We start from the raw sequence: 20,706 nt of genomic DNA on the forward strand, positions 1-20,706 counted from the left end.
AATTGGGCTTTCCAGAGACCGAATTGGGTGAAAGATTACCTGTGTTGTGCAGATTAAACCAAAGAGGAGAAAGAAAAGAGTCTCTGATAGAATGAAGAAATTTCAAGTACTTTTTTTGTAGATGTGACAGGCCATAATTAAACCTATGGTGAGATACCTAAATCAGCAAATGGCAAGTTGCTTAAAAGGAAACTTATATTAAAATCTAGTTTAAAGGCATTTTTTTCCACAGTATATGTTTAATAATTGAACACAACAAGAGTTAATCATTTTCTTTTGTGTGCATAAATTACAAGACATATTATATTATATGCATAGTATAATAAACTATAATTGCAGTAAATTTATAATCTGTACCTGAATTTATTTTATTTTATTTGTTTAATTTTTATGGACATCTATAAGCAACAATGCCACATGATCCTTCAGAGATCATTGTAATATGCTGATTTGATGCTCAAGAAACATTTGTTATTATTATTATTATTATCAATGTTGAAAACAGTTGTGCTGCTTAATATTTTTTGTGGAAACTGTGATACATTTTTTCAGGATGTAAAAAAATGTACTTGAAAAATATAGAGATAGTTATAATAATAATACTTATAATATTTAGCTGCATAAATTTGAATTCAAACATTTAACACAGTAGAGATGCTAAATATTTTTAAGTGAGGACACAACAAATCAATTTTGAATTTTTTGTTTTGAATCAAATCACTAAAATATACAGTTTAAACTGATATGCATAAAATTAAGTAACTTACCGATTGTTATACTCTTTGTTTGTTTGTTTGTTTGTTTGTTTGTTTGTTTGTTGTTGTTGTTTGCTAGTCTGCAAACAAAATAACAAGTATGGCAAAATCATCACAAAATACTTTCAGTAGTGTATAGTCTCACGTTATCGACATTGACCTTTCAGGTGTCCAAGCAGCGGGCCAGAAAAGCCTATTTGTCTAGTCAAGGTCCATAAAATGAACAAAAGCAGTCATAAGAGACAGAATTCAGCATCTGACTGTAATGTCCTTGAGAGTGAGCTTGTTTCATAAATTCCTCCATTAGCTCCTGGGCTTGCCCTGCAGCAGGCTTTCTATCTCGCCCATTAAAACCCATCGGGGGACAGGCCTGTAAACAGTACGACCCCACAACTTTGATAATGGCCGTGTCTGTGTCTGTATCCAATTGTGGTGGCCATCTCAGCCCTCTTCTCTCTCTACTGACGTCCCACTGTGGCTTATTACCAGCATGCAGCGATCTTGTTCTTGCTAGCAGCTAATGTCCTGCTGCTCACATTTATCCTGCTGTGAGTCTCCTAACCCCAAACACGCAGACGAGTGATCCGCACGCACACAGGCACGTACACATGCTCTGGCTCTCTCCCAAGGTCTGCAACCATTTAGCCCATCAAGTGCAATGATCTTTGCAGGAGGGCAGACGGAGGCTTGGGGGCATTCAGGGCAGAAAGCATAAAGGGAGAGAGGGACTGTGGATGAAGTGTTTAGTGATGTATGAGTCAGGGATTTCCCTCAAAGTGCTCATATTGTGGGCTTAAGTGAATTAAACACCCAAGAGGCTGTTTCAAGGGTTGTGTAGTTTACAGTATTTACTGTACATTTCTTTTCATGACACGGCAAGGTTAGATTAATCAGATTAATCATTGAGATGTGTTTTGCAGATTTTACTTGATGGTTACTTTACATTACGTTTTTGGAGTCATTAAATTGAAACTTTTGTTGAAAATGGTATAAAGGTTTTGTTTTTGATGATTTTTAAACATATGAAACAAACATGGATCCATTTCTTGACACATTTTTCACACTACATGTACAAAAATTGACATGAAAATTATTTGGATACTGTATATATATTTTAATTTAATTTGTTCTAATATATTTTGCAAAAAGAAAAACACTGGTCTGGAATTGGTCTGATCGGAGTCAAGTACCCTGGAAAGCCCTTTTATGTGTGTACACGTTTAGCTATACTCACAAGGGCCAACTTTAAAAATAAAAAAATGTCCTCAAAAATGTAGTAAAACAAACTAAATTTGAAGTGGCCCTCCCTTTGTTTGAAATGCTCTTAAATCAGCCAAATCATGTTTTGCTTTAAATCTAATGGTGTTTTTCTGAGGGTTACATTTGAGAGCATCTTATATGAACACCACTGCATCTGTGAGAGTTCCTCACTGATAGAACTTAAAAGGTCTCTGTGTGTATATCTAAACTTACTTAACCTTACTTGAAGGACATATTTGCTGAAAAATGTCACCCGTAGTTAGCTTAATATGACAAAACCTCCTTTTGGGAAGAGAAAAGAGGTTCATAAATAAACTTAATAATTCTTTATTTTAAAATGCAAAAAGTTTTCATTTATCAAAGGGATACTGCATGAGTTTTCCATTTGTGTCCGCATATAAGCGTTTATTTACCCTGAGCCAAATTCTGTCTCAAGTAAAATGCCTTCAGAGATTTCACTTCTCTCTTTCACTGTCCTTAAATTATTCAGCACACAAAAACATCTCAAACATTTATGAGTCCATTCTTAGAGGGACGCATGAGAAGTGTGACCTCGGTGTTTGGCATAAAGGACTGGCTCAAACTGAGTCGAGATAATGGATCAAAGCATAAACACACACCACAGTCTCTTAAGCCTGGATACACACAGACATGATCCAGGAATTAAACCGAAAAAGAGTCTTCCAGTAATAGCATTACAGAAATGACAGGGAATCAAGCCTGTAAAGAGCAGATCGGCTTAAAAAGTATCGTATGGGGGAAAAAGCAGAGCTGTCAGGACGAATTCATTTTTCCTTATTCTTTTCTTCTCTTTCCACATAAAAGTACGAAAAGAGAGAACCATCAGAGACAGGATAGAGATCCAGAAAAGTGCTGCTCGCGGTAATGGGAATAATAAGGGAGAGAGTTGGTGAGATGGCGGTAAGCTGAACGTGTCATTACGCATTCATTGAGATTAGGTTATGTCATCTCTCGCTCTCTTATAAAAGAGCTAAATAAAGAGAAAGAAATGAGGATGGAAAGACGGCGCTTACAGTGAATGAATACCATCTGATTGCATTAACCAAGCTGCCGCTGTTGGACATTGAGGGCAAGCAGATTGGTTAATTGAAAGTGATCTGTTAATGAGGTAAATTGACTACATTACCCACGTCTGCCTGTCTCTCAGGGATGGCACAATGGGGGCTGAGTTTCTCATGCTGCCTGTAATGGTCTCAATTATGTGGTTGTCTGAAACAGTGTGTCTCCATGGCTGAAAGGTTAAGGACTCGGACAGTTTCTCTTCTAATGAACCCCCTCCCCGAACCGTCAAACAGCACCACTCTGCCCCACTGCCTCTATCCTCTACTCTTTGACTTCTTCTCTTCTGCTCCTTTTGTAAAGTCATTTTGCAGCCTCTATCTCACTCATGTCATCTTCACTGGGGATGTACTGTGGAAAGTAGGAAGGAAGGATGAATGAAACAAAGTTCAAATTAAAAAAGAAGAGAAGAAGAGGAAAGAATGATGGATGAATGGACATGTAGGAAGAGGCAAAAAATGAATAACGGATGGTTAGAATACATGAATGGACAGGAAGGAAGAAAAAAGAATGATGGATGGATATAAAGAAGGAATGAATGCATGAATGAACAAGACTGAAACAATAAATGAAGGACATATGTAAACTGACTGAGGGGAAGATTGAATGAATGGAAAGAAGTAAGGCAAAACAGATGAGGGAAGAATGGAAAGAAAATAAGGTTGTTTCAAACGATGAATGAGTGAATGATAGAAAGAAAGAATGAATAAAGGATGTAAGTAAAAAGTGAACCACTGAATTAAGGATGTATAGAAAAAGGAGTGAATTAAGGAATGAAAGAAAGACCGAAACAGAATAATCAATGGATGGAAAAATTAAAGGAGTAAATTAAAGAATAAATAATGAAAAAAGAAAGGATAGGAGGGAGGAATGAATGACACAAGGAAGGAACAGATAAAAGAATGAATTAATGATGTATGGAGAGAGTAGGATGAAATCAAGAAAGGAAAGAGGATTTAATGAATAATAGGACTGAACCAATGAATGAATGAATGTAGAAAAGACTGAAACAATAAATAATGGACAGATGGTTTGTTGGATGGAAAGAAAGAAGGATTGAATGAATGCAGAAGGAGGAGGAATAAATTATGAAAGGAAAGAACAGATAAAAGAATAAATTATGGAAGGAAGGATAAAATCAATAAAGAAGAAGTGAATAGGAATGAATGAACTGTAGGACTATACCAGTGAATAAATGATGGGTCAGGTGGAAAGAAAAAAGGAGGAAGTGAAAGAAAAATAAATGACTGGAAAGAAGGAAAGTAAGAGTGAAGAACGGAAGGAGGAATGATTGATGAAAGGAAGAAAAGAACAGACAAATCAACAATGGATTAATGAAGTAAGGATTAAAAGGAAATAAAAATAGGAATAACTAAACCAATAAATGAACAACTGTAGTATGGAAAGAATAAGGAGAGGAAAGAAGGAATTAAAGGGATACTCCACCCCAAAATGGAAATTTTGTAATTAATCACTTACACCCATGTCGTTCCAAACCCGTAAAAGCTTTGTTCGTCTTCGGAACACAATTTAAGATATTTTGGATGAAAATTTTGTGAAGTAAATAACAGTGTCAAGGTCCATAAAAGGTATGAAAGTCGTCTTCAGAATACTCCATCTGCCATCAGACATGCAATTTGGGTTATATGAACGACAGGAACATATGTAAGCGAAGAAAACAAAAATAACAACTTTATTCAACAATTCCTTTGTCAACAGTCTCCTCTGTGTCCCTCCATATCACTGTATACTGTGTATGCTCTTCTGTGTCATCCATGCCACAAGGATGCGCTGTTTTCTTTCAAATCAAAGCTAAATATCAAAGCAGTGATATGGAGAGACACAGAGGATACTGTTGAAAAAGGAATTATTGAATAAAGTCTTTTTTTTTCTGACCTTACAAAAAGTGTTCCTTTCTCTTCATATAACCCAGATTGCACATCTCATGGCAGATGGAGTATTCTGACAACGACTTTTATAAGTTTTATGGACCTTGACAGTGTTATTTACTTGGCAGTCTATGGGACAGTCACAGGCCTCCCGGTTTTCACCCAAAATATCTTAAATTGTGTTCCAAATACAAACAGAGCTTTTACGGGTTTGGAATGATATGGGGGTAAGTGATTAATGACAAAATTTTCATTTTGGGGTGGAGTATCCCTTTAACAAATTGGTTAATGAATGAATGACTGAACTAATGAAAAAAGAACAGACAGAATGAATCAAAGCATAAATGAAGAAAGGAAAGACTGAACAAGTTAAAGACTGATGGAATGAAGCCAGTAAGAACGTTCAGACATTTCTTGTATGTGTGTCACAGGAAACAGAGATCCTGAACACTGCCGTGCTGAACGGGAAGACGGTGGCGGTGCCAGTGAAGGTGGTGACGGTGGCCACAGACGGGACGGTTACAGACGTGTCAGACGCTGTGCAGTGCCAGTCCACTGATGAAGACGTGGTTAAGGTCAGTCCACTGAGTGAATATTCCTGCCTCCTTCAATCATAATGATTCACTCAAAAGAACAAACAAACCATAGCATGTTGTCATGTTGACTTTTAATCAGTATGATAGGATTCAAATGAAGCTCACAATAAATTTCATTCAAAATCGCATGAGGTTTTTCCAGTGATTAATGGAGGTGATAATTATTCATCATGTCAGGATACTTATTAGAATTGTAAAAATGCTTCAAGAATCAGTCTGAACTTGAATCTGTTTGAAAGTTCTTTTAAAAGAAAATGCATCTCAATGGCAGTCCTCAGCCATCTGTCTCCACCTGTCTGCTCTCACTCTGACACTTGTTTAATGGAGATCCAATTCTCTATTTCTATATGAGCATGTTGCAACAAGCTGGTAAGAAGTCATGTGTTGTCCCTTGTGAAAAAGAAGTATACTTTAGCATACTGGTAAAAAGAGTTATTACGGAAATCATATACAGTAAGTGTGAACTGAATGTAATATTTTTGGACACACAGGAATAGTTCGCCCCAAATTTGGAAATTTGCTCACAGTTCACTTGCTCACCAGTGGATCATCCTCTACAGTGAATGGGTGCCATCAGAATGAGAGTCCAAAAAGCTGATAAAAAAATCATAATAATAATATACAAGCAATCCACACAACTCCAGGCCATCATTTAACATCTTGTAAATCAAAAAGTTGCATATTTGTAAGAATCAATTCCATCATTAAGGCATATTAACTCAAACCATTGTCTTATGATTCAGACAAGACCATTTTTCACAGAAAAACAATATTATGGATATGGATTTTTCTATAATTCTTGTTTTTTGGGTTTCTTTCAAATGCCTCCAGCTGGATCCCAGTCACATATGAGCTCAGATTCAATCATAGCGTATATAATTATGATATGTTTGATTACGCATGAGACAAAACAAGACTGGATTTTATGTTTTTTTTCTAGAGATGGTAATTTGTGTTTGACAGGCCTATTAAGTTGAGGTTGTTTAGACATGAAATTCTCTAATTTTAAATGACCCAAAAGACTTACACGCAATCAGCTTCCACTGCGGGAGTGATTTAATGCCAACGACATTCGTAAGAATGTTCTAAATTGCTAATTTCAGTGTATTTCTTCACAGTTAAACACAGCTGTGCTTCAGCTGAAACTCTCTCTTAAAAACATTAAAGGCTCTGGTCGTATGCAAATGATCAAAACGTTGAATATGTTTACATCCAACGTTCAGCCTAACATTTCATTCATATTTATGAGTAAAAGTTTTAGCTTATTCCAATTCATACTATAGCTGAAGATTTGAAAATTACTTCAGATATGCCGTGGAAATGGAATATGTGCAGTTATTACCTTAAGGAGCTATTTCGACCTGATATGTTTCTTAAAATGACTTCCGCTGGTTTAATCTAATGTAGTCAGGCTGATTCACTCATTAAATAACCAGGTAATAAAACCAAGTAATTTAGATGTCACCTCATGAAGCACATATTTAGCCTGAAGTCAGAGTGTCCCTCCAGTTTAAAACTTAACTTTGAACTGTTAACTTTACCAAAGACGGGGGAGTGTTTGTAAAACCGGTCATTATTTAGAGACAGAAATTACATACTGCAGCTTCAGAGTATCTCTTTTATGTGGCCTGACTAGAACAATGCAGGTCAATACATTATTTATCACCTACTCTGCTACAGTAATAAAAACTGTTAATTAGTTAACTGTAAATTACCCTACCATATACAGTATGTTGAAAAAAATTAAATAGTTTAACATTGCATTATATGTAAACTGTAAATTTAAGAGGTTTTTAAAATGTGGTCTTCTTTTAGTTTTACTTTTGTCTAAACATTTTGCTATTGCAGAGATTTTTTACATTCAATAATTCCAACAGAAATGTGCATAATGCACAATCACCTTTCTTTCAGCCCAGAGTCCTAATTTTAACAAATTATTTCAGCAGTTCACTTACATTTACAATAACATGCTATGGAAACTGGAGCGTATAATGACGTATTGCAATTACTCAATCAAACCTTAGCTGATCATGTGAAAATATCTCCATGAAACATGTGCAGAATGACAAATCATTTTAACGGATGGGGATTAATGTTAAGTAGACAAGTGTGACATTGTAGCTAAATAATTGATGACTGGGTGTACACACTAGTGTATAATGAATTTGCTTTGATTCACAGTCACTGTAGTGGGTTAAAAAGATAACCATTTTGATATGAATTTTCCATTTCCTTGGAGACTGATGTTGTATCATTTTCTCCCAATTAATTTAATACAGAAACCCATCAGCCAGCCCGTAGTCACCCAGAGAGTGTAGCGGGGGCCATCAGCCAGCCCGTAGTCACAATAGACATAATTTAATACAGAAACCCATCAGCCAGCCCGTAGTCACAATAGACAGTTAAAGAAAACAAATGCAGTGCATAATAGACTAAATTACACAATCTCTTTAGATTAAGCAGCAGTGCCAAAATTTTGAATAGCTATATTGTGCTGCATTATATCATGTTCTTACATGCTAAATAGAAAACAATAGCATTTTTAAATTTATTAGTGATTTAAAATTGGTGAAAGCACACTAGATATACATTCATGTGCTGTTGCTAGTTGTTTAATTCATTTTTCCCCCCACGAAGCTATTGTATTCTGAAATGCTGACTAAAAAAGGTAAAGCAGTTGTTTGCTGACATGAGGTCACACATTCTGCATGTTTCCAGACTAGCTGTTGGCTTTGTTTGATCAGTTTTACTGATGTAACCTGCTTGAGTTACTAGCCACACAGCTCAATATGTCTGAAGTGTAGACTGTAAATACATCTCTTCTGATTTTGTCACAAATTGTGAGAATGTTGGCAACTAAGGTCATTCTGACAACAACTTCAAATCAAAGCGCCTGAAGTTCTTTCAATCTTGTCACAAACAGCTGGATCAATTTCCAACTTCTGAGAACTTCAAGAGCATATACGAGTGTTTGATAGTTGACCTTGATTAAAGTATGTAATTCTCACTCATCATATTTCAGTTTTGAAATTCCTGGAAGCTATGTCAACTTTACATTTACAAATAAAAAAACAACATAAACACCCAAAAAACAGAAACACAATGTGCTCATTTTCATATTTTTATTTTCTCCTTTCATCCATCCACCTAACACCCTAAAACCCTTTATCCTCATTTCCCAATTTCCCAATTTTTTCCCTTAATGCATTTAATCTAATATTGTTATTAAAAAACTTACATTTAATCAATTTACTGTGACACTTCATAAAAAGTAAACTGGCCAATAAAGCTACTTTATTTACCTGCCTAATCGAATTATTAATCACATTTGGTGCTTGGTAAAAGTTAACTTTAGATTGAAATTCAGAACAATTCTGTATTTGGAGGTTTAGTAAGATTTGTAATATTTTTGAAATAAGTCTCTTATGCCCCAAACCTTTGAACAGGCTTTGTATATTATTAGCATAATATTAATATTTCTCTAACACTTTTTCTTTGTGAACTGTTTTTCTGCTTGTTTAATTCACTTTATTAGATGGGCTAGTGCAACACTTTCAATTCATAAAGTTTTTGTCACATCATTTGTAATTGCATGCAAACCACTTAAATGTGTGAAATGGAAGTTTACTTTAATTGTGCTGGGACCATGTGAATAGTTGTTGGCATTAACTAAACCTGGGCATGGGATTTCAAGTTCCCAGCATGCTTTGCATGAAGAGTAAGTCTTAAAATGAAGTATTATTTTAGTAAGTAAGATGAGAAAGAGGAGAAACTTTTTTGTACTTAATGTTTAATGTTCCGTTATGTTGGATTTTGGAAGTTTCTGTTATGTAGGGGTTTGGGGAGTTAATGTGGTGAAGAATGGAACTTGTGTTCAAGGAAGGGTGGATGAACGTTGCTTTTTAATGAGAAATTACTTTTTGGCAGTTTTGTTGTTGTGCTGTACATTAAAAAGAGTTACTTTGATGCATTTCATTTTATTAAGGTTTACTGAAATCATTTAGGCTTACACTACATAAAGTCTTTAAATTAATTTGAGAATTAAAGTATTTAATTCTCCTGTAAGTTCACTTAGACATACCAAAATGGTCATTATTTTGGTAATTTTACATGACCATTTGCATCATCTGTCTGACCTAAAGAATGAAACAATAACAGTAATATACAACTTTTATATGAACCTCTTTACATGTCAAAACTACTGTACCAGCGCTAATGTTGTCATTAATCAGGATGGACTCATTTGCTGAATAGGCGTTTATCTTTAAATGTTAATAGGGGTGGATATATATCAGGAGCATTTAGTCCATATAAGTTGTGAGTGATCTGTATACCCAAGCATTTGAGAAAAAGAGTGTGAGGACCGGATAAATATTAACAATGCTATTAATTATTTGTCATTTGAGGTGTAACTTAAGGCTTAAGATAATGAAATATGTATGTAGCTGTCTGTAAATGATATATGGACTTAGAAACTAATATGAAATAACGGTTAATCTGTGCCAGTTATGGAGAGATTCTTATTGGTTTGTTTATGCCATGCACAAAGAAAGTTGTATTTGTCATCTCCGATAAAAAAAATGAGACAGCATTCCCAGTTAAAAGAAATATATATGCATAAGACATAAATATATTTAGTTGCTTAGTATCAGTAGTCTGGTGTACTAGGGACAGCCTTTGTATGACCCGCCGTAGTGCATTTTTATATTGAACTTTATAAGGCAGAAAAATATGACTAATAGCTGCTTTATCATAAGAGTAGAAAATCCTCTTAAAGTCAAGAGAGCACTTAATATAGATACACTGCTCTTTAGATTTTGAGCAATGATATATATATATATATATAATGCACGTATAAAGTAGATGGCAAGAACATTTGATAATGCTCTCTGGGAATACACTAGTGAAAACTTGTGAAGGTTGTGTGCAGTATCAGTAGTGTTAAATTGGACACATAAAATAATTGTGTCCATTCAAGATGGCATATTTGAATACATTCAAACATGGAAGACTGCAAAGGATCTGCAATAAAAAAATAAAACCTTTGGGTGAAAACAGTATGTGTGGGTTTGTGTATGTGTGTGTATTAGGAATCAATGATTCTTGGGCCATATACCATGATGCTGTATAGAGTGGAGCACAGGGAAGTGTTATCTGGGAATCTTTCAATACAGCCAGTGAGTTGTTTGATGTAAAGCACTATTGGGAGCCAGTCAAGTAAAACTGATGACCGCATAAAAAGGTGAGTTTACAATACAGGTTCTCCCGAAAGAAGTGACGCAGACAGTCGATGTGGAGCTACATTAGTAGTCCAGCCATGTCCAGTGTAGCAGATGAAGTGTTTAATATAAATAGGAGGAAGTAAAAGTTGAAAGTACTTTTCTTGGATGTAATTCACCTTTGATTATAAATAACTCCCTCCTTCGCTGAGGACCCACACAGTTGTAGTTTAAGACCCGGTTAATTGTGCTGTCAGACCTGCTCAGTCAAACCCATGTACAAGCCGCCTGTTCATGGTCCAGCCCTCTCGTTCCTCTGATGGCTGCTTGATTGGATGTGTCTGGCAGGTAGTTAATTTTCCAGACTGAATAGTCATGGCTGTAGCATTGTGGTGTGAGATTCTCCAGTCTATGGCAGTGATTAATGATGACGCCCTGCGTGTTGTGTGTTTGTGTGCCTGTGTGTGTCTGTAACAATAGATCTGAGCAGTACAGCATTGGAACGAGTTAGTGATGTAGCAATAGTTTAAATGTGCTGTATTCATCAAAGTAGTTACAGTGAACTTTCTAGAATTTACCTGCAGTTTACATTTTATGAAAAGACAAGTTGTAATAAAACATATAGTCTCATATGCTCATCAACACTCTTAAAAATAAAGGTCCTTTGTTGACATTGATAGTTCCACGAAGAACCTTCAACATCCATAGCACCTTTCAAAAGCATAATAGGTACTTTAGTGGAAAAAGTTTCTTTAGCTTATTAAAATGTTCTTCAAACTAAGAAAAAAAAAATTATTCACTAAAGGGTTCTTTGGGGAACCAAAAATGGTTCTTTTATGGCATTGCTGAGAAAAACCCTATTTTGGAACCTTTATTTTTAAGAGTGAAAATACAGTAAAAACAATAATATTTTAAAATACTATTATAATTTCAAATTTAATATATTTTAAAATGTAATTTATTCCTGTGATGGCAAAGCAGAATGGCAAAATGGTCAGCAGCCATTATTATATAATATTATTAATATGTAATATTTTTATATAGGCTACATTATACATAATAATACATAATATTTTTTTAAAAAATCTTTGATGCATTTTTTCAGTATTTGTATATATATATATATATATATATATATATATATATATATATATATATATATATTATATTATATATAGTTTATTTGTACTGTGCATGTATAAAGTTTGCATATATATAGTTTTAATTAATTCAGTTTCTATTTTAAAGAAAGAAGTCAAGATAATATGCATCAGCTTGTTTTATTGATATTCCTGCAGCTCTCTAGTGGATTTCTTATTAACCTTTAAAATATTGCATGTTTCACTCAGGAGTATTTTTATACATATTGCATTTTAATTAAACTGAATGTCCACCATACAAATATTACTAATGACATTTGTCCCCTTTGGATTTGGTTTATGAACAAGTTATTAGTTAATAAGTTCTTTCTCCATCATTTGCTAATAAATGAGACCCTCACTACAGTATGTTATTGTTGAGTTATTACAGTGTTTCCAATGTATTTGGATTTGTAAACGTGGATATCATTCACAGAAGCTGCACTTAATTGCTATTAAAAAATAAGTGTTATATTTTTGTCTTCTAGTGTGATTTTTTAAAGTGTGGCTGAAGTGTCCACATAGTTTTTGGGGGGTCGCTGTTGAATATAACAGTGTTAAATCTATTAAGTCATCATGTCAACAGCTTAACTTTGGCAGCCCTAGAAAACTTTCTAAGCATCTTCACACTCAGACATTGTTGAAGTAACAGAGATAAAGCTTTGGAGCAAGAGGAAACTCTGACAGCAGACAACTCTATCAATCAGACAAGCATGAAACAAACTCTCACGGCTCTAACAGCCCTTAAGTGTAGAAAGCAACACACCATGATGCTCTGATGCTGGATTAGATGTCTCACTTAGCTCTGGGAGTGTGTGTAATGTTCAGCTACAGCCAGGAATATGACTCTTGAATTTTTAAGTACTTACTGTATAATGACATTATTCAGAAGTCTCTTCTGATAGTGAACTGCTACTTTCCATGAATAGAGTACAAAGGCTTGAAATTGATAATTTGTTAAAAAATGGGGAGTGAAAAGAGGTGCTTAACTTTCAGAAAGTACAGTATTGAATGCACAGGAGGTAAAACTAAATATTATAATTTTAATGAGGTTTTTAACTCTGTTAACAAAATTTATAATTTACATCAATTATTTGTCTGGTTCTGTACCATTAAACTAAATAAAATCTCTCTACAACCGACGAATGCAGTCAAAATGGCTTAAAAAAATAAAGTTTTAGATTATTTATTTAAGGCTCCAAACCATGTTTCATCTTGAGTGTCACAATTTCATGTTAAATTGTATCCATTATTTTTCTAACATGGGAATATCGTGGGATTTGTGCCTCTAATGCTTTAAAAAAGTCAGTGTACTGTAAACATGGAAAGTGCCTATTAGCATTTTAACATAGATGGCCAAGATCTGGATCTTCTAATTACTCTTCGGGGAGCATGAAATGATTGTGCAGTTCTCAAACCCTGACAGACTGAGACCTAATATTCCTTATGAGGAAAAAAAAAATGGGAAAATAAATGTTTTTGACAAATAAAAAAAAGCCTAGGAGCTCTATTAATATGTAAGGGTTATGCACAAAATTTGGAGTTGCAGCCGTGTGTCAGTGTGTATGAGTATGTGTGTGCTTGCATACTTTTATCTTTCTGCTGCTGGCCACACTTTGATGGTGTGTGTTGCAATTGTAGTTTCCATCCCTGTCAGATCCTGGTTAAAGGAATCAAAGTCGGACCGAGCCAGTCATAGTGATTTGAGGCTCGCCTCAGAAGGGAACACTGAGCCAAGTAATTTCGCCAACGTTTATGAAACGGACGGTTTTGGAATGCGGCATCATAACTCTTTGACAAGAGGATGAGGCCGCCCTTCTGTCTTCTCTGTGAGTGTGTGTCTTGTGATGGGCTGTTCTATTTACTTTATTTATCATTATTAACCAAACTGCTACCCATTTTTTTCAGCAGCCATCTGGAAAAGAAACGTGACTTGTGAGCCCTGGCTCAGCTGTTTGCTGCCAACTCATGCACACTGACACTAACAGGCAAACATTTGTTTTTACTGTCATGACGGGGCAGTCAAATTTATTTATTTAATTATTTGGTAACACTTTATTTTACGGTTACATCTATTAGTTGCTTATTAGCATGCATATTACTAGAATATTAGCCATGTATTAGTGCAAATTAAGCACATATTAATGCCTTATTATTCTACATCCCTAATTCTACCCAATACCTAAACTTAACAACTACCTTACTCACTATAAATAAGCAGAAAATTAAGAATTTATTGAGAGAAAAGTCATAGTTATTAGTAATAAACAACTAATAGATGTAACTGTAAAATAAAGTGTTACCAACTATTTTTAATTATTTATTGATATATATGCATACTTTTATTGAGCAAGGACGCATTGATCAAAAGTAAGAAAACAGATGTATATAATGTTTCAAAAGATTTCTATTTCGAATTAATGCTGTTATTTTTAATTTTGTTTCCATCAGATAATCCTGAAACAAAATGAATCACTGTTTCCACAAAACAAATATTTACTCATTTTCAACTTTAATAGTAACCAAAAGTTCTTGTGCAGCAAATCAGCATTAAAGAATGGTTTCTGAAGGATTGTGTGACTGATGTAATGGCTGCTCAAAATTCAGCTATCCATCACAAGAATGAATTACATTTTAAAATATAATACAATTGACAAGAGTTATGTTGAATCAAAAAATATTTTAAAATATTACAATTTTTACTGTATTTTTTTATTTAAAAAATGCAGGCTTGGTGAGCAACTTATGGTAGTCTGGTTTAAATATTTCTAATTTTTTATATTTTCATAAAGACATTTAGGCCACATTCACACTGCAGCAAAATGTGGCCTTAATCTGATTTATTTATTTATTTTTTTTTATTTTATTTTTTTTTCCATGACAGTGTGAACAGCACAAACTACATGCAATCTGATATTTTTGATTCTTATTTGCACCACTTCCATATGTGGTCCTAAATCTGATTCAGGTCAGATGTCTTGCAATGCGATCTCAGTCTGAATAGTCTTATCAGAATACATGTGTCACTCTAGATTGTCATTCATCATAATTCTGCACTGATGAGAGTCACTCCAAAGATGTTACATACTGGTAATCTTTGATCACCCTGTGGATATGACAGACAGTTGCAGAGGTGTCAGTGGAGATACAGTGAGGTGTTAAACTCGAATAAATTTTACAGTGACAGATCTACTATAAATATTTCTAAACTTTTCTCTCTTTCCCCTCACCTTTGTCTTCCTTATCACCTGTTCACATTTACTTGGCAGTTTAAACTGACATATCATAGTTCTTTAAAAACATAGATCAACCCAAACCCTGAAAGAAAATGTTTGACATTTTTAGAATAAACATAATTTATGAAACATTTTAGTTGAATTGAGGACATTTTCAAGTGATATCAGATCGAGTTGACATACCATAACAAAACACACATACACACACACATGCAGTTATACATTCAGTCTTTTACCAAGATAACAGGTGCTGTTTTCATCTGGGGTATCTGTAAAATGTGATAGAGCCAGTACTGCTTTTAGCTTTAGGTACAAACCAACAGAGCAACTGAAAGAGATGAGAACAACTTTTCAGTGAACATCTCTGTCGAGAGATTGTGGGAGCCAAGATAAAAATATATCCCAGAAATTTTAAGACGTGGGATACTTAATCGTGACCTAAATCTGTGTAGGTGAATGTTGTGGACAATTCTTTGTTTTAAATCATAACTCAAGAAAATACTTAAACCACAACACTAACTTTTGACAGAAAGTCAAGGCTGACTCTTGATGGAGGCCATATTTTCCAATAACATCAGACTTCACTGCCAATCCAATTCAAATATGCCTTGTCTTTCGCTCAGATGCATTGTTTTGTTTTTGGTAACGTAAAGTTGTGTCCTGAGAAGATCAATCCACTGTGCTTTTCTCACTTCTTCATCACTGACATCCCTTTTTTTCTGATCTCAGGTATCAGACAGGTGTGATTACGTCTATGTAAATGGCAAGGAGATGAGAGGACGGGTCCGAATGTTGCTGAACTTCACGTATGGTTACCTGAGGGCCCAACTGGAGGTGAAGGTCTGGATTCCCAAACTGCCTCTGCACATCGAAGTTTCAGATACCGAACTCAGTCAGATCAAAGGCTGGAGGATTCCCATAAACAGTAACGCCCAGAGGTACGAACCTTTGTGTTGGATTCTGAGAATATTGAGTGATCAGTAGACCTGCGCTGAATCTGCATGCACAGTGAAAAGCAGAATTCCACAGAATTCAAACACGTCACGCACAGAGTTCTGTACCTCTCAACCCACAGTCTGATTGTAGTATTTTGCGATCTGTTATGGCAAGCATTCAACCAGAAGGCTATGAATGTATATCAGGTGGTCTGTATGTGTGCGTTTGTGTGTGTGTGTTTGTGTGTGTGTGTGTGTGTGTGTGTTGTGTGTGTGTGTGTGTGTGTGTGTGTGTGTGTGTGTGTGTGTGTGTGTGTGTGTGTGTGTGTGTGTGTGTGTGTGTGTGTGTGTGTGTGTGTGGTGTGTGTGTGTGTGTGTGTGTGTGGGGGGGTTCTTTTCTTTTTTTTGTGTGGGGGGGGGTTATATGTGTTGTATGTGTGTGGTCTTTAAAGGTTCATCCTGAATTGACCGGTCTTCAAAAAGAACAGAATTAAGCAGTTATATTATCAAAGTGAACAAATGCATTAAAGGAAAGATGATTTTCTCATTTAATATCCATAAGATTTCGTTCATCTTCAAAACAAAAATGGAAGATATTTGTCATGACACCAGAGAGGTTTCTGTCCCTCATTGAAAGTCCACTCCACCAAACTTTTAATGATTCAAAAAGTTCATAAAGACATCATAAAGTGATCAATATGAATTGAGTGGTTTAATTTAAGTCTTCTGAAGAGAAAGGGTCATTTTATATGATGAACAGTTTTCATTAAATATATCGGTAACACTTTACTTAAAGCCTTTATGTATAATGCATTATAAAGGGTTATTAAGGTGTATAATGCATTATAATTATTCATAATGGGCGTTGTAATACATTATATCTTGCTGTAAATAATTATAACCGAATATAAAATGCATAGTGTAAGAATGAATTGATAAGTGTTATAATGAAGTGGTTACAATTATTCATGAGATTGTACAATGCATTATAAGAGTGCATTACAAGGCATAATTAATACATTAAAACTACTTTAAAGTAAAGTGTTATCTTCTTTTGAGCTTTGAAGATGAATGAATGCCTTGTGGATTTAGAACAACATGACTGTGAGTAAAAATTGGCACGATTTTCATTTTTGAGTAAACTATCCAAAAATGGAATTATATGTTCATCATTGTTGCCAGTGTCAATTTGAATGGTGTATGGTAAAATATTAACTTTGACAGCCCTAAAAATGTATTAAAATGAGTAAATAAGTAAATAAATGTAGCTAATTTATTTAATATTTTTGGTTGGGAAAGAGCAAAAACCTCTAATAACATCAGTGGATGGTCTCTGTGATCAGCTCATAAATGTTGACAGCTCTACAAATGCAGAGGCTGAAGATCCTGCAGTTAGAAACTTAAAAGGGAAAAATTAAGAAAATGCTGCAATCATTGTTTTAAATTTGTGAATATGGCACAGAAAAGGAGATGTCTATCCCTAGCGAGCACATGAAAACTTCTAAAGAATCAGATATATGAAGACAAATAACAACAATTTTCAGCATAATTCCGCAGAGTATTTTTCAGGATAAAAATAATAAACATTTAGAAACAAAAATAAGTTAAAACTTTAAAGTGAAAATCCACTGAAATCCTTATCGATTTGTACTGTGGTGAAGTGGAGGAATGTGAGAAGCCCCACACAATCACAGAGAAACAGATCTTACAAGCAGCTCTGGAGTGTGAAACCATTAAACAAACTCTCTGGTCAGTACAGTAATGCTGTTAATCTGTGATAGGACAATGGACGTGATACAAAGGATGTAATAGGCCTCCTCCTTGGCTTAGAATCAAAAAATGTTATGATACATCTCACATCTGGTTGGATTGTTGCACTTGGAGCTTTTTCTAGAAAGCTTTCTTATGAGGAAAATTAATATGAATTCCAGAGTGGACACTCTTGAGCTCCATTGAAAATTAATAACACTAAGCTTAATTATTCAAAATTTATAACACTTTCAATCCAAAACACTTAATATACTTCCGGTGGCACAGCGCAGCTGCGACTCGGGCATGAGAGAGCGGAAAGTTTGCATTTTTCTTTCTTGTTGTTGTTGAGTTTACGTGTTAAGATCTACGTTTAGGTTTGTTGTGGGTGTATTGAAGTGTAACGAAAATAAATAACAAGGAGGAAGAAGACCGTCGAATTATTGCTGTTGCTTGTGCTGATTACATTGAGTGTTTGTATGCTGCACGATGTCGCCGACGTCGCCGCATCTGGGGGACATGATCGAGTGTTGCGGGTCTGCAGCAGAGAATGGTTGCTGTTAAAAGTTGTATGCCATCCGCCATGAAATGCCAAGAAGAAGAAGAAGAAGAAGAAGAAGAAGAAGAATGGTTACTGTCTCTACGGAAACCAGCAGTAATGGAGCCAGGCCTGTTGGATGGTGTTCCAGAGGAGTTGCAGCGACATGGGGTAGGGGATCATCGTTGTCAGTTGCGAAAACGAGGGAGAAGAGGCGACGTTAAACATCGACTTCTTCGAAAACGTCACAAGTCACCACTGCCATCAATACTCTTCAGCAATGCTCGTTCACTGAGGAATAAGATGGACGAGCTGCGTTTGAATGTAAGTGGTTGTAATGAATATCGCGAGTCATGTCTCCTCATTTATACAGAGAGCTGGCTTCAATGTGATTTCCCGGATTCCCTTGTTTATGATTTTAAGGAAGTGAGAGAGCAACACAATTTACGTGTTAGAGAAGCTATTTCTACTTCAGATACTAAAAAGTTGTGGGATGTTGTGAGAGGAATAATAAATTTAAATTCAAATAAGAAAGAATTACAGGTTTGAAATTAATTTGAAAAAGTTAATGAATTTAAAAACTTTTATAATAGTTTTGAACTGACTGGGAGTGGTAGTATTGATAAATGTAGAGATTTGCTTAGTTCAGTAACATGTAATTTCACAAAGGATAGAATTGTGGTGGACCCAAGTGCTGTTGCTAAAATTTTTAAAAGGCTGCATGCCAAAAAGTCCAGTGGGCCAGATGGTATTTCATCCAGCAGAGGAAAATAATGACTTTAGACCAGTGGCGTTAAAGTCCATAGTGACGAAATCACTTGAACGTATTGTGACAGAGAAATTGAGAGAGAATGTACTGTATAAATTAAACCTTTATCAATTTGCGTATAAAGAAAATAGAAGTACACAAGATGCTTTGAAAACTATGACGCACTTTATTTTAAAACATCTTGAAAATGTTTATGGATCTGAGTTCAGCGTTTAATACTCTACTTCCAGATATTGTGTTATCTAAGTTAAAACAGATGGAAGTGAACCCTTATATAATTAAATGGTATTATGCATTTCTAACAGGACGACAGCAGCAAGTGAAAATTAATTCAACTTTCTCTGATATATTGGTCACAAATGTTGGAGCTCCTCAAGGCTGTGTAAGTTCCCCCCTTTTTTTTACATTATATACGAATGATTGCAGGAATCGGTACATAAACAACTACATTATTACATTTTCAGATGATACAGCTATACTTAGTTTGCTGAAAAACAATTCAGATGTCGGCATGTACAAATCAGAGATAGAAGGGGTTGTGCAGTGGAGAGAGGAACACAACTTGATGTTGAATGTCAAAAAAACTAAAGAAATGATCTTTGACCCGAGTTTGTTGGGTGATCATAGTCCAATTTTAGTTAATAAGGAGGAAGGTGAGCAGGTAACAACATATAAGTATTTACATAGGTATCTACTTTGATTCTCAGGTGCAATGGAGTCATCAAGTGGACTATGTTTGTACACAAGCTAATCAGAGCTTGCATTTTCTGAGAAGGCTCAGGGTTTATGGGGTGGATAAAACTATCATGTTACTGTTTTACAGATCGGCTGTTGAATCTATAATTTGTTATGGTTTTACAATATGGTTTGGCAATTTGACTCTTAAACTTACAGTAGGTCACAACTTCAAAATATGGTTAGAAGAGCTGGAAAAATAATTGGTATGTTGCCTTTTTTCAGACATTTTTGAGAGGTGTGTTAGGAAGCAGAGTCTTAAAATTATTGGTGACTCAACCCATATTCTCCATAAAGAGTACGAGCTAATGCTCTCAGGCAGGAGATATAGGGTTCCAATCTGTAAGCTGAATAGATACAAATTTTCTCTAATTCCATTATCTGTCAAATTATTGAATAAGTGATTGAAATTGTTGTGTGGGTGGGGGTAATGTGATGGGTAACAATGTAATGTTGGTGTATTATTAGGATTGTGTAGGAACGGTGTAATCCTTTATTTTTATTTTTTGTATTTTTTTTTTTGTGTGTGTGTGTGTGTGTGTGTGTGTGTGTGTGTGTGTGTGTGTGTGTGTGTGTGTGTGTGTGTGTGTGTGTGTGTGTGTGTGATCTGCTCTCAGATATGATCAGAGACAAATTTCCCCTAAGGGAGACAATAAAAAGAGAAACTTGAAACTTGAAAATACAAACAATAAATACATTTTTTATTATTTTTTTATTTATTTATTTATTTTTTTGGTGCTCTTTAATGCAGCAGGCGTAATCGCTTTAGAACCTCAGTTCAAGCAGCTAGTAACCCATTTAATCTT

The 20,706-nt window shown here is 35.0% G+C and overlaps 1 protein-coding gene across 1 annotated transcript in view; it reads left to right on the forward strand.

Moving 5' to 3' along the window:
* LOC109098840 (transmembrane protein 132C-like) overlaps positions 1–20,706 on the forward strand; it is a 196,338-nt gene that overhangs the window by 157,628 nt on the left and 18,004 nt on the right. The window contains exons 5-6 of the mRNA XM_042730040.1: positions 5,416–5,559; positions 15,904–16,112. Coding sequence (XP_042585974.1) covers positions 5,416–5,559; positions 15,904–16,112 — 353 coding nt within the window. The remainder of the gene's footprint in view (positions 1–5,415; positions 5,560–15,903; positions 16,113–20,706) is intronic.

Source organism: Cyprinus carpio, chromosome B8 (genome assembly GCF_018340385.1).
Source record: "Cyprinus carpio isolate SPL01 chromosome B8, ASM1834038v1, whole genome shotgun sequence".
Lineage (NCBI taxonomy): Eukaryota > Metazoa > Chordata > Actinopteri > Cypriniformes > Cyprinidae > Cyprinus > Cyprinus carpio.